General features: G+C 48.9%; 1 protein-coding gene across 1 annotated transcript in view; it reads right to left on the bottom strand.

Annotated features, from left to right (window-relative positions):
- fgd1 (FYVE, RhoGEF and PH domain containing 1) overlaps window positions 1–15,272 on the bottom strand; it is a 35,917-nt gene that overhangs the window by 7,807 nt on the left and 12,838 nt on the right. Inside the window, exons 3-18 of the mRNA XM_008295245.1 lie at window positions 14,439–14,717; window positions 14,166–14,358; window positions 13,038–13,806; window positions 10,927–11,016; window positions 10,624–10,772; window positions 10,396–10,552; window positions 7,753–7,891; window positions 7,592–7,650; window positions 5,646–5,792; window positions 5,473–5,565; window positions 4,788–4,867; window positions 2,270–2,300; window positions 867–968; window positions 645–773; window positions 400–558; window positions 170–316 (exon numbers count right to left, since the gene is read on the bottom strand). Of these exons, the coding sequence (XP_008293467.1) occupies window positions 170–316; window positions 400–558; window positions 645–773; window positions 867–968; window positions 2,270–2,300; window positions 4,788–4,867; window positions 5,473–5,565; window positions 5,646–5,792; window positions 7,592–7,650; window positions 7,753–7,891; window positions 10,396–10,552; window positions 10,624–10,772; window positions 10,927–11,016; window positions 13,038–13,806; window positions 14,166–14,358; window positions 14,439–14,717 (2,723 nt within the window). The remainder of the gene's footprint in view (window positions 1–169; window positions 317–399; window positions 559–644; window positions 774–866; window positions 969–2,269; window positions 2,301–4,787; window positions 4,868–5,472; window positions 5,566–5,645; window positions 5,793–7,591; window positions 7,651–7,752; window positions 7,892–10,395; window positions 10,553–10,623; window positions 10,773–10,926; window positions 11,017–13,037; window positions 13,807–14,165; window positions 14,359–14,438; window positions 14,718–15,272) is intronic.

The following is a 15,272-nucleotide window of genomic DNA, read 5'->3' as shown; positions in this document are numbered from 1 at the left end:
TAGCTGTGTTGTAATTGGTCAGTTTGTGGACGTGCTCTGATTGGTCGGCTTATAGCTGTGTTGTAATTGGTCAGTTTGTGGACGTGCTCTGATTGGTCGGCTTATAGCTGTGTTCTGATTGGTCAGTTTGTGGACGTGTTCTGATTGGTCGGTTAGTAGAAGTTTTTACCTGTGGAGCTCCATAGATGTACAGCACAAGCGGCTCGTTTTCGGGGATGACAAACCACGCCTTCTGCCAGCCCCGCCCCCCTCCTTTCTCCATGTGGTGAAGGAAACTGCAGATCACGCTGTTCTCTGCAGCCAGTGAGGCCTGTTTCTATGGCAACAAGAAAAAGATGGACAGAGTCAGACCTCTGTCATCAGGAACATGAGGTGATGTCACAGTGATGTCACACTGACCTCCAGGATGGACCGCCTCCTCTGGGTGCTGCTGCTCAGCCCGGCGGGCGACGGCAGCACGCCAACCAGCGTGGCGTAGCAGTCAACACATACCCGGTTGGTTCGGTTGTTGTCATACGACAGACGAGCACGAAATTCGGAGCACTTCCCACAAACCACCTGGAGAGAGCAGGGACAGACAGACGGACGGTCAGCGGCGCTCAGAGCCTCGACATGGATCATCTGAACACCAAAGGCGGACGTACATGTCCGCAGGCTTTGCAGTGATGGCGGCGCTTGGTGATGGAGTTAAACGGCTCCTGACACTTCATGCACAGAGTGACTTCCTTCTCCCTGATAGGTGTCGGCGCTCGCTTCCCGAGCTCCACACAGCTCTGAAGGCAGACAGACGGACAGGTTTATAGACAGACTGGTTGACAGACAGCCCTCTGAGGTTCAGGTTAGCGTGTTGCGCAGGGTGTGGTTACCGGGGAATGTGGTGGCGTGGAGTCGTCGTCTCGCAGCGAACAGTTCAGGTGTCTGAAGCTCTCCATTGTCTGCTCGTGTCTCTGAATCGTCGTCTGGATGGCCTGAAACAAAAGTTTTCAGTGTGTCACAGCTACGAAGAGCACAACGAGGTAAATCATCCAGTGTGAAGCTCCTGCTGCTGTGCATGAATGTGTGACCTTCTCTCTGATTGGACCAGCTGCTGTCTGATGCTGCAGGTGTTTCATGAACTCAGAGGAAGAACTCCCGAACAGCTGAACCAACGGCACTATTCATTATTAATGTGACTGTTACTGACTCTGTCTTCATGAACACTTTGCTGTTTTTAACTGCCCCTAACGTCCTTTTAACTATGGCTGTACTTGTATGTTGTTTTAAATGTGTTTGTTTTTATGCCTGTCAAAGAAAAATTTCTGTCACTTGTGACAGACAATAAAGTTTATCTTTTATCTTTATCTTTATCACAGGAAACTCAGGCTGTGTTTTGTTTGTTGTTTTGTAGCTGTGACAGTTTGCAGCCCTGGTGGTTGTATTTTGTTCTGGAGCATTTTTTAAACTATATTTTGAAATAGGGGCTGCAGGTGTCTCGCCGGTTGGCGTCCCGGTGAGGACACCGGGATCTTTCTGCGTGGAGTCTCCATGTTCTCCCCGTGCAGCGTGGGTTCTCTCCGGGTTCTCCGGCTTCCTCCCACAGTCCAGAAACATGCTGAGGTTAATTGGTGATTGTAAATTGTCCGTATGTGTGAATGTGAGTGTGCTTGGTTGTCTGTCTCTAAGTGTAGCCCTGTGATAGACTGGTTACCTGTCCAGGTGAACCTGCCTTCACCCTGAGTCAGCTGGGATAGGCTCCGCCCCCCTAGTGAGGATTAAGGTGTAGAGATGATGGATGGATTTTGAAATTGTTCTGGGGAAAGACCTCAGGACTGCACTGCTACATCACATTATAGGAACAATGAGGCGACGAACTCTGGTCTCAAACCAACCTGCTAACAAACCGGTTCATCAGTCTGATTACATCCTTTAATCACGTCGTTTCATGGATGTAGTTACTCTCCCAGCCGGGTTGTTTCGATGAAAAGACAACTCAGTGAGAGGGAATAAAACATTTTAAAAGAAGACTGCAGTAAAAAATGATCTGTTAAAGGAAATAAATGTTCAACAGCAGCTGTTCTCGCATTAAAGGTTCTTGTTCAGATTTTAAACAACTAATCTGACAAAGCTTCTGTTGACGTTTCTCTGAAGTGGAAACTTCAGGCTGAATCTCCAGAAACTCGAAGTGAAACATCATGAATCTCTGAATGTCCACCAGAACCGACTGATCCAGACCTGATTATGTTAACCAGCTGTTCTGGACCATCAGAGTAAAGAACCAGGCGGTGCTTACCTGGATCCAGTCTTTCTTCTCCTCCTCTGTCCTGAAGACACAAAACAACCAGAATGAGTGGACTGACTCAGAATCAGCTTTACTGGCCCAGTTTGTGTGAACAAAGAAGAAATCTAACTCCAGTTTTTCTGTTGTTTTTAAAGTACTGACAGAAAAAGAACACAAAGAAAGAAAAACGATTGTCTCACTAGATCTCTGTAAAGAGCACCAAAGCTTGGCTTCAAATGGTGCAGATCGTGATGACACAGAAATAAACAGAAGAATAACTCCAAAGATACTGAGACGTGATGACATGAGGCAGGTTGATGGGCCTGCACAGTCAACGGGTATTACTATACAGTAAATACAGTGTATACAGTACACACAGTATACACACAGTATATACTGTGTGTATATACAGTATGTTCAGTATATACCGCTATCCTGAACATACTGTATATATATATATATATATATATATGTATACAGTATACACAGTATATATATACACACATACTGTGTGTAGCGTATATACAGTGAGCACAGGGTGACTGACTGTCAGCATAACTGCTATTCGGCTTTTCTTTGACCATCGGTGTTGTTATTTATATTAATAACTTCTGGATGAAATGATGTCCTCCTTGGTTCTGACCCGCCTCCTCTCTGTCACTCTGTGGTCTCTGTGATGTCCCGCCCACAGCTCTCTCTGATTGGTTGCATGTCAGCAGTAACAGCCAATCACTGAGAGCTGCTGTTTACAGACGGGACAGACGAGCACCTGACGGGCTGCAGACCACAGCTGCTCAGCATCCCCTGAACACCTGAACAGTTTACCTGTTGGTGTCAGTGCAGCTGCAACTGATACTGCTGACAGTGCTAGGCCAATGCTAACACTGAGCGGTTAGCTGTGCCTTTAAGCCTGCGGCTAACGCTGTCTGTAGTCAGATTAACTCTCTTCTGACTAACAGACTCATCAACCTGCAGAAACTGAATAAGAAGCAGAAACATCACCCAAATCAGGACATTAGCTGCTTTCACAGCGGCTAATGTGACTCCAGTGGCTACAGCTAAGTTATCAGAGAGCCACAGATTAACATGAAACTGAGTCTGAAACCATAAGTTATGATGCAGGAAGCTCTGGACTTCAGCAATCAGTGGTCCATGACTTCTTTATCACTTGTTATGGCTCCAGACTGCCACACTGTGAAGGTCAAACTCCACACAGTCACATTGTGATCACTGTGATGTTGTGGTTCTCCTCTAAGGCCTCTGACAGTCAAACAGTCTGTTCAGCTGATGACCGCAAAAACCAAAGTGAGGGGGCCCGGTAGCTCAACCGGATCAAGGCGATCCACGTGCAGGCTACGGTCCTCCTCCTGAACGTCAGCAAGACCAAGGAGCTGATGGTGGACTATAGCAAGAAGCAGCAGAGGGCACACCACCCACTCAGGATGAGACAGAGGTGGAGCGAGTGGAGAGCTTCAGGTACCTGGGTGTCGACATCACCAGGACCTGACGTGGTCCTGTCACATCAACACCCTGGTGAAGAAGCTCCACAGCGTCTCTACCTCCTCCGATGCCTGAGGGACTTTAAGCTCCCTCTCAAGGTGCCCAGGAGCTTCTACACCTGCACCATGAGAGTGTTGTGGCTGGGAGCATCAGCACCTGGACGGGCAGCAGCACCCAGCAGGACTTCTGGGCCCTGAGGAGGGTGGTCCGCTCCATCAGAACCACCCTCCCCAACCTGCAGGACATTTACACCAAACTATGCATGTTAAAGGCCAGGAAGATCTCAGTGAGCCACCCACCCCAGCCACAGACTGTTCTCTCTGCTGCCACCAGGGCGGCGCTACCGCTGCCTGAAGGCAAACAGAGAGGATGAGGAGGAGCTTCTTCCCTCAGGCTGTCCGCCTGCTGGACCTGGACAGTAGACTCAATAACAGTCCAACCAGTCACGTTGCACTCTGCATATATATATATATATATATACTCGTGTATATATTTATTTATTTATTGTGTGTTTATTCTTACTTTAATTCATTTCCTAATATAGTTTCGGTGTGGAACAGGGATGCAAACATTTCACTGCGTTATTCCATGTATTACTGTGTCTGTGACCAATAATGGCCTTGAATCCTTGAATCCTTGAATCCTTCAGGGAGCATCAGTAAATCATAGTCGATGCTCTGATGTTCAGCAGGTGAACAGTTTAATCTCAGCTTGAAGGAAGGATTTCAGTGAATCAGTTTAAACAAACATAAACTACTCTGTTTTATGGAGTCGCTGTCAGTCTGTCCATCAGCACGTGGACGGATTCCTGCTGCTTTGAGGAACCCAGATCATGTGTTCATGTTCACAACTCGTGCTGTTTTATGGTTGTTCTGTGTCGAGATGATCAAACATTTTAAATACATACGAATGTCCTGTACATGTGGTATATACAGGACACACAGTGGCAGCTCCACGGCTTGTTGCTGTGCTCAAGTCGTGTCTTCAGCTTCGATCAGAGTGAGTCCTGCTGTGTGCCTGTGGTTCCTACCTGGCCTGCAGCTCCAGAGATCTTTGTTTTCCAGAAACCAGGAATGTCCGAGGGACGGCCACACTGCTGGTCTCCTTCAGCTGAGGACACACAAACACTGTGACACATGCGTCCCCCAGAGAACCTGCAGAGAACCTGCAGAGAACCTGCAGAGAACCTGCAGAAAACCTACAGCATCTCCACACAGCAGCCACATGCATCAGTGATTCACACTTCATTAAACAGAAAACAAACACGCTGCAGCACAGGAACACCATCAGAACACAAGGAGCCCAAACCTGACGACTGAAGTTACAACTTCACAGCAGAACAGAACCTGCAGCGAGAACCTGAGCCACCTTTGACCACAGACGCTGACACTGTGCTGTTGTCTGTGGGAAATTTAAATGTAAATTCCAATTCAGTGTGAAAAGAAAGGAGCAAACTGCAGCCACATAGTTCTGCATCAGAGAAACACTTTCAGTTCCACAAAGAACCTTGTAGGACCCAGTTCTTCAAAGAACTATTTATTCAAATCATCCTTTAAAGAAACTCCAAAAGAGCCTCAAAGAACCATCAAAACCGGTTCTTTCAGGCTCCATAAATGGAGGTCCAAAGATTCAGATTCCAGTTTGGGTCTGTTGGTTCTGTTGAGTTCTGCTGGCTCTGTCGGGTTCCTGTGTGTCGGGGTAACTGGAAGTCTCACCTCCATCCCGTCGACGTCGATGCGAGCGCGGACGCCGTACTTCTGACCAATCAGGCGCAGCTTCGGGACGCAGTACAGCAGCCGGTCGTTGAACTGCAGACAGAGACAGACGTCAGCCGCTGCTGTTGCCATGACAACGGCAGGACAACACACCTGAAGAGGACGGACGGTACCAGGATGAGGTATCGGTCCTGTGTGGTTCCGTTCTTATTGGACAGCTTGAGGATGTGACCCTCCTTGATGAGCTCGTTGGTCGGGTTCACGATGTCTTCTTCTCCTCCCAGCAGCTCGTACACCTTCAGCAGCTTCCTCATTCGCTCCTGAGGACAAACAGCAGCAGTCACTCACCTGGAGCTCTACCTGCACACCAACCAACAGGTGCAGCTTTCAGCTCTTCACAAAGTGGAATCATCAGAAATAAACATGAATGTGAGATCAACAGAACCGTTGTGGTTTAGAGGATCTGAGGCTGAAGTTCTGATCCGGTCAGCAGCTTTTAGGAGCGACAAGAAAACAAGACGTTGAAAGGTGCTCGGACCTGGTTCAACATCTGAGCAGGTCCTGCTGGAGGTCTTAGAGGAGAATGGGTCGACCCAGAACCTCAAAGAGAAGGAATCCTCAGAGCTTCAGTAGAAGAACTGGACCACTCTGTCACCTCATGGTTGTGGAACATTCTGAGTAGGAATCTCAGGACTGTATTCTAAGAGCCTGGCAGATGTAGATCTCCTCCTCTGTTCCAGCTGAACATCGATGTTCTTCATCACTCCTCTTTCAAACCTTCTGTCTTCTCCATCCAGAATGTGGTGTGTGACTGTTTACAGACCATGGGTCATGTGATTTGGAGGTGAGAACACACACCTGAATCTTGTACCTGAACCAAACAGAGACATCCAGTTAGTTTTCACTGGAGCTCTGAGGACTATCAGAACCTGACAACTGACAATCTACATAGACTTGTGGTCTTTGAACACCTCAGATCCTCGTGGTTGGACATCTGGACTATAACCTGCTGGACCTGAAGACTGTGGACTAGAGGACTAGAAACAGCCGGAACAGTGCAGAACAACTAATGGAAATATGTCCAAGTGCAATATCCATCCGACGGCTCTTTGAATTGTCGCTGAAGTTTCTTAAGGCGTCTCTTAATCCTTGTCCACCCAGAAGAACCAGGTGCTGGTTCCAGGGCTCAGTTGGGTCACATCTGGCACCTCCTCAGAACCTGGTTGCTTCTCCATCAGCCAGGAGCCCAGTCAGAACCGTACGTCACTGCACACGGAGCCGTTTACTGAACAACGCTGGCGCCACACAGAAGTCCACACAGGAGTCCAGACGGACTTTGGTACCAGTGTGACCCACTTTCTCATCTGGTCTCACTTCCCACCTGGTCACAGGAGAAACATCTGACCTGCTGAACATGTTCTTATCCATAGACGCTACAGTTTACGATGTTCCCTGAACGCCCCACATAGCAGGCTGCGCTAGCTGCTGCTGGTGGCCGCGGTGCTCAGACCGGTGTGAGACCAGAGATGACTTTAACAGAGTGAACCAGGAGGTTCTGGTGTCACATCTGTCCAGCATGAAGCCCAGTGATGTGTTCTCATGAGGTCTTCTCTATGAGCAGAACAAACAGTGTGTAGCTGAGGTCCGTTTGTCACCAGAACACCTCATTTCTAAGCTAAATACCGACGTTCTAACAGTCCTGTTCTCCACCACTGTGGTGCTGCTGCTGGGACACAGTTGGACCGGACTTCAACAGTCTGTGCAGAACCTCCGTGTGTCCCATCCATCGGTCCCAGTGGTCCCAATAGCCCCGCTCCCAGCCCCTGACGGACTCGGTGCTTAGCTCTGGCCCAGCAGAGAGTTGGTGCCTGAAAAGCACCGGTTCTGAGAACCCAGAGCCGGTGCTTAGGCGGTGGAAACACAAAGAACTGGTGCTGAGTCAGGCTTTGGCTCTGAACCAGACCTGGAACCGGTTTGGTGGAAAAGGGGTACGAGTGAAAAGAAGATTCTTCTGCTGTTTTCCTGACAGTTCAGGATAAGAACATCAACTCTGACAGCTGATTCCAGCAGCATGATCTGGTCTCAGGTCAGCATTAGTGTGTCTGTGAAGGCATCTCACCATCTTCCTGATGGCAGCGTTGGAGTGTTCGGCTGCTGTAGCGATCAGCTCCAGAGACTCTGCAGAGAGACACAAATCATTTAAAATGTGTTCTTCATTTGAAGTGGATCCTTCATGTTCTGTCAACACAGAAGTGTGTTGTTGTGTGTCTGCTGTCGTACTCTGGGCGTCCCGGTGGTCCGGAGCGTCCTCCGGCAGCCGGTGCAGATAATCTTTGAGCAGTAACTCATAGCGAGGAATCCTCTGGACCGGCTCCAGCATGTGGTGCTGCAGCGTGAGGTTTCCACAGCGCTCCTCCCTCTGCAACACAAACACAATGTCAGCGACAACAACACAATGCAAACACACGTCGCCAAATGCCATGTGGAACCCTCTGAACTGTGAACAGTTTCTCTGTGTTTTTCTGTCTCCCATCTTATTTTTCTCAGCAACATAAAGTCCTGCAGCTCTGTGGAACCAGAACATGAAGAAGAAGGAGAGAGAACTCAGAGACGTCTTCGGTCAGCAGGACTCAGAGCGACAGGAATCAGAAAAGCTGCAGAGCCAACATGTCAGACATGTTCCCACAGATGTTAAACCCTGGAACTCATGTTGTCTCCTTGTCCTCATCATTTTTCTGAAGCGAGCAGCCCTGGTGGAGAGAGAAGTGCCGCGTTGGTCTGACCAATCAGCAGCCTTTACTGTCTCCTCAGAATAACTCCGTACAGCCACTAATGTCCAAACCGCTGGCAGCAGAAGTGAGCACACCCCTCAGTGAGAATGTCCTGATTGGGCCCAGTCAGCCATTTCCCTCCCCGGTGTCATGTGACTGGTTAGTGTTATAAGGTCTCAGGTGTGACTGGGGAGCAGGTGTGCTAGATTTGGTGTCATCGTTCTCACACTCTCTCCTACTGGTCACTCGAAGTTCAACATGGAGCATCATGGCAAACAACTCTCTGAGGATCTGGAAACAGACTTGCTGCTCTGCATAGAGATGGTCTAGGCTATAGGAAGACCGTTAACACCCTGAAACTGAGCAGCAGCACGGTGACCAAGACCATAAAGCGGTTTAACAGGACAGGCTCCACTCAGAACAGGCCTCCCATGGTCCACCATGGAGCTGAGTGCACGTGCTCAGCGTCACATTCACAGGTTGTCTTTGGAAAGTGGACATAAGAGTGCTGCCAGCGGGCTGATGGGGGTCGGCCCGTCACTGCTCAGACCAGACGACGCATCAAAACTGGTCAGCATGGCTGCCATCCCAGAAGGAGGCCTCTTCTAACGGTGATGCACAAGAACGCCCACCAACAGTTTGGTGAAGACAAGCAGCGTGAGGACGTGGATTACAGGAACCATGTCTTGTGGTCTGATGAGACCAAGACAAACTTATCTGGTTCAGATGGTGTCGAGCGTGTGGTGGAAACCAGGTGAGCAGTACAAAGACAGGTGTGTGTTGCCTCCAGTCCAACATGGTGGTGGGGGTGTCATGGTCTGGGGCTGCATGAGTGCTGCTGGCTTGGGACATCCTGAAGCACAGCATGATCCCCTCCCTTCAGAAACTGGGCCACAGGGCAGTATTCCAACGTGACAATGACCCCAAACACACCTCCAAGACAACCACTGCTTTGCTGAAGAAGTTGAGGGTGAACGTGATGGACTGGCCAAGCATGTCTGCAGACCTAAACCCTACGGAGCATCTGTGGGGCATCCTCAGACGGAAGGTGGAGGAGGTCTCCAACATCCACCAGCTCCGTGATGTCGTCATGGAGGAGGATTCCAGTGGTGACCTGTGGAGCTCTGGTGAACTCCATGACCAAGAGGGTTTAGGCAGTGCTGGAGAATAATGGTGGCCACACAACACGCTGACACTTTGGGCCCAAATTGGGCACTTTCACTTAGAGATGTACTCCTTTTTGTCGCCAGCGGTTTAGACATGAATGGCTGTACTGAGTTATTGTGAGTAGACGGTAGATCTACTCTGTTACACCAGCTGTACACCGACTGCTTTACTACTACTGACTACAACATGGTAGCAAAGTGTCATTTCTTCAGTGTTGTCCCGGGAAACGATATAATAAAATATTTGCAGAAATACTCATTTTTGTAATATACTGTATGTATAATTGTGACCAATAAAGGCCTTGAATCCTTGAATCCTGCAGATGTTGAGCTATCTCCATGTTTCCAGACTTTTTCTCTCTGCTCTGCTCATCTGATGCAGAAAGATGTTCCATCATCAGACGAATGCATCTCCACCAACTGGCTCCTCTGGTCTCTGGTTCTGATCCGTGCTGCATTTATTCATTGATCCAGTAGGTTGGGGATATTATTTTGTGGTTCAGGAAGGTAACTGACACTGTTGAGCCACAACAGCAGGTCCAAACAGCTCTCCATGAATCAGACCTTCTTAGACTTGGAGGATCTGGATCTTGGCCTGGTTCTGCTCTTTAGGCCCTGTGCTCTCTTATGTATTGTTTGTCTTTTCTCCATTTGCACCTTCCTCATCCCCACTCTCACCCCACCCAGTCATGACAGATGGCTGACTTCCCTGAGTCTGGTCCTGGTTCTAAAGGAGTTTTGTTTGTCTTCCAGTTAAAGGTTTTTGGGTTTTTTTGGTTCCTTCCCACTGTTGTCGACTGCTTGCTCAAAGGGAATTCAATGGGAACGTTGTATTTTTGGGTTCTCTGTTCAAAATTCGTAAGGTCTTCACCTCGCTCTGGAAGTGCTAAGCGATGACGTGGTGAACTGGCACTATATGAATAAAACTGAACTGAACTGAATTGAATTGGCTCAGGGTGCAGGAACACTTTAGCAATGGAACCTACCTGGATCTCCTGAATGATGGCCTTGAACTGGGCCGACCTCTCCATCCAGGTGTTGACCAGCTCCATGGCTCGGTCGAAGTTCTTCACATACTCTCCGTACATCTTCAGGAAGGGGGCCAACTTCTGCAGGATGTCGCCAATCCGAGGGTTCGAGTCCCTGCAGGACAGACAGAGGAGTGAGGGGACAGCAGGTCCAGAGGATGAGCAGAAAAAGAAAGCGATGCTCACCACTCTTCCATGCGCTTCTGCAGCGCTGGCAGCAGGAACTGCTGGTGGAAGCAGTAAATGGAGCAGATGTTGGAGAAGATGCCCTGAACCACATCGCAGGGAAACGAAGAGCGAGACCGAGCCTCCTCCAGGAGTCTGCAACAGAAGACCTGCAGGACGACAAGGACTTTGAGTCTTTTTGTGGTTGTTAATGTGTCTTTGTGGTCATATTGTGTCATCTCCAGACAGAAGGCCGAGGGCGTGACCTCAATATTAGGCCTCTGCCTCTTTTCTTTCCATTAGCTGACAGAGTTGTCGACTCACCTGGTCCAGCAGGTGCAGTTTGGAGACATAGGCCGTCTCGGTTTGCAGCAGCTCATTGGCGATGTTGAAGACTCTCTGCTGGACAGACAGCTGGACATAGAGACAGACAGCAGGTCAACACTTCAAACATGAAAACATTCCAGTTCCTCACGTCCTGAGGCGACCCGGCAGGTCTCTCCCCATTCTTATCCCCCCTTTCCTGTCTCTCTCTACTGCTCTACAAAAAATAATAAAGGCAAAAAATACATTTTAAAAAACGTCCTATCCTTGAACAAACACCGTTTCCCATCAGCCCCTGCGGCTCCTGCCAGAAAACATCAGCAGAGTGTTGGAGCGTATTCAGGAAGAAGTCGATGTTGTAGCTAAAACAGTCGGTTTCTTTGGGCGTTATCTTCCATTGCTCCTGTAACTGATCACCGTCTGCTGTATCGCTGCCTTTAAGTTCACTGTGTGGTCTTGGACAAATCAATGCTCCCTCCTGTGGTTTCCTTCTTCTTCTCACAGTGTTTTCTGAAAGCTCAGAGCTGTGACAGTCTGTTGACATTTTCCCAAATGTTGGACATCACATGAAGCTCATTTTTCACTGGATTAATATGCTGCAGTGTTAGTCAACCCTAATCCATAAGAAGCTTTTATAATCATTTAAGAATTTATTGACTTGTGATTGATAATTCTGTCAATCCTACAAGTCTACAGTTTCATCAGCAGACACTTCTATCCAGAGCAACGTCCATCTGAGGGCAGATCCAACACCAGCAAGATCTGGTCAGGAGAAGACAACCTGGATCAGAGCCATAGAACCGGTTCAGTGTGACAGGGTGCTGATGCCAGTAGCAGGCTGTAGGGAGGGGACAGGGTTTTATTTATTTATTTATTTGTTTGTTTGTTTGTTTGTTTCCAGGCTGTCAGGTGCAGAGGTGTCTGCAGTCTGTTCTTACAGACTGAGAGGGAGTCAGCAGGTTGAACAGTTTGGTAACTGGTTCCACCACCAGAACCACAGAGAAGGAGAGTCCAGCTACTGACCTGGACCTGTTGTGGTGGTTGGACCAGGAGGCTTTTGTCGTTATCAAGCTCATTACTTCATTCTGCATTTGCATTTTTTACATTATGTACGTTAGCTTGGTTAGCTGGTTAGCCACAGGGGCCTCTGGACCCTGTTGCAGGCTGAGTGTTTGGGGTCCTGGACCTCACGAGTTGTAATCATGAGTTTTATTTGAAGGCAGCAACATGCTCCTTCTGTTAATCAACGTTTGCTGCTGAGGAGAAGCAAAGTTCATGGTTCCTCTCTGGAGTAACACTATTCTACACAGCAGCACAGAATGTGGTGCAGCACCTCGCTATCATTCTGCTACAGGGGAAAACACTATATTTCTTTAAACCAATCAAAGCTGTCTTGGGCTCAGATTTTGAGGTTCCACTAAAATAGCGACAAGAAAATTGTTCTGGTGGAACATTTGCAGCAGGGAGTCGAGAACTGCGATTAAACATAAAGTTCACTGAATTAAAAACTGGAGGAGCTGCAATACTGTTGGAGCCAAACCCTCAGCAAAACATACACATTTCAGCGTGTAGGTTGCTGCTCAGGTTTTGTTTCCTGTAGTGAAGCTGATTTGGAAAACAGCAACATGCCCCTAGTAGAAGTACAAGAAATGCATGGCCAATGTGGGCTAAAATAGCTCGTTACACTGTTTCTCTAAGGCTAGCATGGCAGCTAAGGCTAGCTAGTGGTATTGTTTTTACTATGGTTAATAATGGCACCACCTCCACCAGGTGAGTCGACATTGCCTCAGACTTCATGTGAACAGCATTGTGTGGAGACTGCAGCAGAACATTTGTCTTCAGGCTGAAACAGGAACTTTTCTCTGCTCAAAGAGGCGCTGTTGTTTGGAAGATTTCAGTTTGTGTGGCTACAGTGCAGCACGTCCTCTCCAGCTTGCTTTTACCACAGATTCTATTTCAATTACTGTCAAAAAGATCTGCTTCTAATTCCTCTTAGCCCACTGAGCACGCTCAGTCCCATGGTCATTGTTCATGCACCCTTGTTAGCTTGTTGGCTAGTTACCATGAAAATGCTGTGTCTGTTGTTTCCATAAAGTTAGTTTGAATCTCACCTCCACAGAGTCCTGTCGGTCCGTCTTAGTCGCGGGCAGCACTAGCGTTAGCTCCGCCTCCTCCTCCTCCAGGTCGCTGTCCCCCTCCTCAGAGAACTCCCTCCTCCTCCTGGCCCCACCCCTCGCCTCCCCCTCCTCCCCCTCCCCTCCCTCACCAGCATATGAGGATGAGCTGGAGAGGCGGGGAAGGAGGGCGGGGCTACAGGGGTAGACCACGCCCCCATCATCCACACCAGCAAAGCAGAGCTCCTCGCTGTGCGACGGCGAACTGATGCTGTCGATGCCGCTGTCTCGATTGGCCAGCTTTCCGTCCGTCTGCGAGGAAGGGAGGGACAGACGCTCAGATGGCAGCTCTGATTGGTCGAGTGGCGGTGGGGGCGGTGGCTCCTGTGGCTGCTCCCTAATTTCCACGGCAACCATGTCGTCCTCCAGGTGCTTCTCTGAGGCACTGTAACCCGACTCCATGGAAAGACGCTTCTGATGGACGTCAGCACGACACGCAGCCTCCAGCTCTTCATCATCATCATCGTCATCATCATCATCATTGTTGTCTTCGCCATGCAGATCGTCCTCCACCCCCTCAACCTCCTCCTCCCCCCCCAGTGTAACATCATGAGGACTGGTGACCTCACAGGGCGGCTCTTCGTCCGGCAGGGGAGGGACAGGCGAGGAGGCTGATGGTGGGGATGAAGGTTGTGAAGAGGCGGGGTCAGGGAGGCGGGGACAAAGAGCGCCCCCTGTGATGTCCGGAACCACAATAATCTGCTCCCTGTAAACAAGACAGATAAACAAACAACACACTGAAACTGAAGAATATTTACACATTAGACACAAAGCAAACAATAAACAACAACAAACATGCAAATAATCTGTCCACAATAAATACCGAGTGAACAAACAATACACACGCAAAACAGAATAAACAAACACGCAGCAATTAATTAATAATAAACGTATAAAACACAAAAAAACAATGAATAAACAATAAACCAGAAAACACAGTACACGAAATAAACACAGCAGTAAGCACAACAACAACAAACAACAAACAACGACCAGCAGTAAAACATGAGCCGAGATAAAATGTCTGACGTGACATCGTGTCATCTCACACCATCCACAACTCACCGTTCAAACTTCTCGATGAGTGACAGGACACAGGTAGGAGAGGCAGTGCCGTCAGGGCAGCTGGGCGGAGTCCATCCCCCCCGCGGGTCGGCTGGGAGGGGTCTGCAGGGCGGAGGTGGGGGGAGGGGCTTGTCTGGAGCTCGGGGACGTGTCCTTGTTGCCTGCTGCTGGAGGTGGGGGGGCTTTGGGGGCACTGTGGGGTGGAGTCACAGGTTAGCTTGGTTCTCGTGTCATGAACGAACAAACTGCTAGTAACAATAATTAAAGGATCACCCTGTGGTTTGGGCCCCGGCAGTGGGGGCCGGCTCCTGCTCGGTGGGGCTGTCATAGCGGCGGGCAGCTCCGGTGGCCCCGTGTCATTCACCAGCTCTGCCTGCTCCGTCCCTCCCTCCAGGGAGGCAGGGCCCGACGAGGAGCAGCCGGGGCCCAGGTCAGAGCTCGACTGCTGGGCAGCGTCAGCGTCTAGCACCCCCTGGTGGCCGCAGGGCGAGCAGGACGGCTCCAGAGAGAGGCTCTTCGTCAGCAAGCTGGGACTGGAAGAGGAGGCGGGGCCTGTGGATGGGGCGGGACATGTGAGACAGGCCACGCCCATATAAAAATCACTTCTTTTTTAATTAATGAAATTACACAAACTGAAGCGAAAGAAATCTTAACAGCTTAGGTAGGTGTAGGCAGATGTAAGTAGTGGTACAGTGTTTAACACATTTAAGTGTCAGGTTTATGCCACAGCCGCCCTAAACTAACAGCATTGCTAATTAGCAACATCAATTATTATGTTTCTGCCATGATTAATGCACCAGCATGTAGAAGCTCTTTAACCAGAATGATATTTTAATGTTAAAATCTAATTATTATTGTTACACATGAATTTTCAAATTCAGTTTTACAAAAAAATTTTAAAGCACATTATTATTTCTTGACTTAGATGTCAGATTCTAGTTATTTACCTTCATTCCTGACCGGACTGTGACTGGGTCGGTCCTAACCCAGAAACATTAGTTTTAGTGGCTGAATGTTCAACATGGTACAACGTGGAGAACTGAGTCCACATTAAAGCTCTTCATGATGCTGGACGGTCTCTGAGACAAACAGGGAGAGACATGAAGC

Source organism: Stegastes partitus, unplaced genomic scaffold, assembly GCF_000690725.1.
Source record: "Stegastes partitus isolate 25-593 unplaced genomic scaffold, Stegastes_partitus-1.0.2 Scaffold1033, whole genome shotgun sequence".
NCBI classification, from domain to species: Eukaryota; Metazoa; Chordata; class Actinopteri; family Pomacentridae; genus Stegastes; species Stegastes partitus.
Note: the sequence above shows the minus strand (reverse complement) of the source record. Positions and strands in the feature narration are given on the sequence as shown.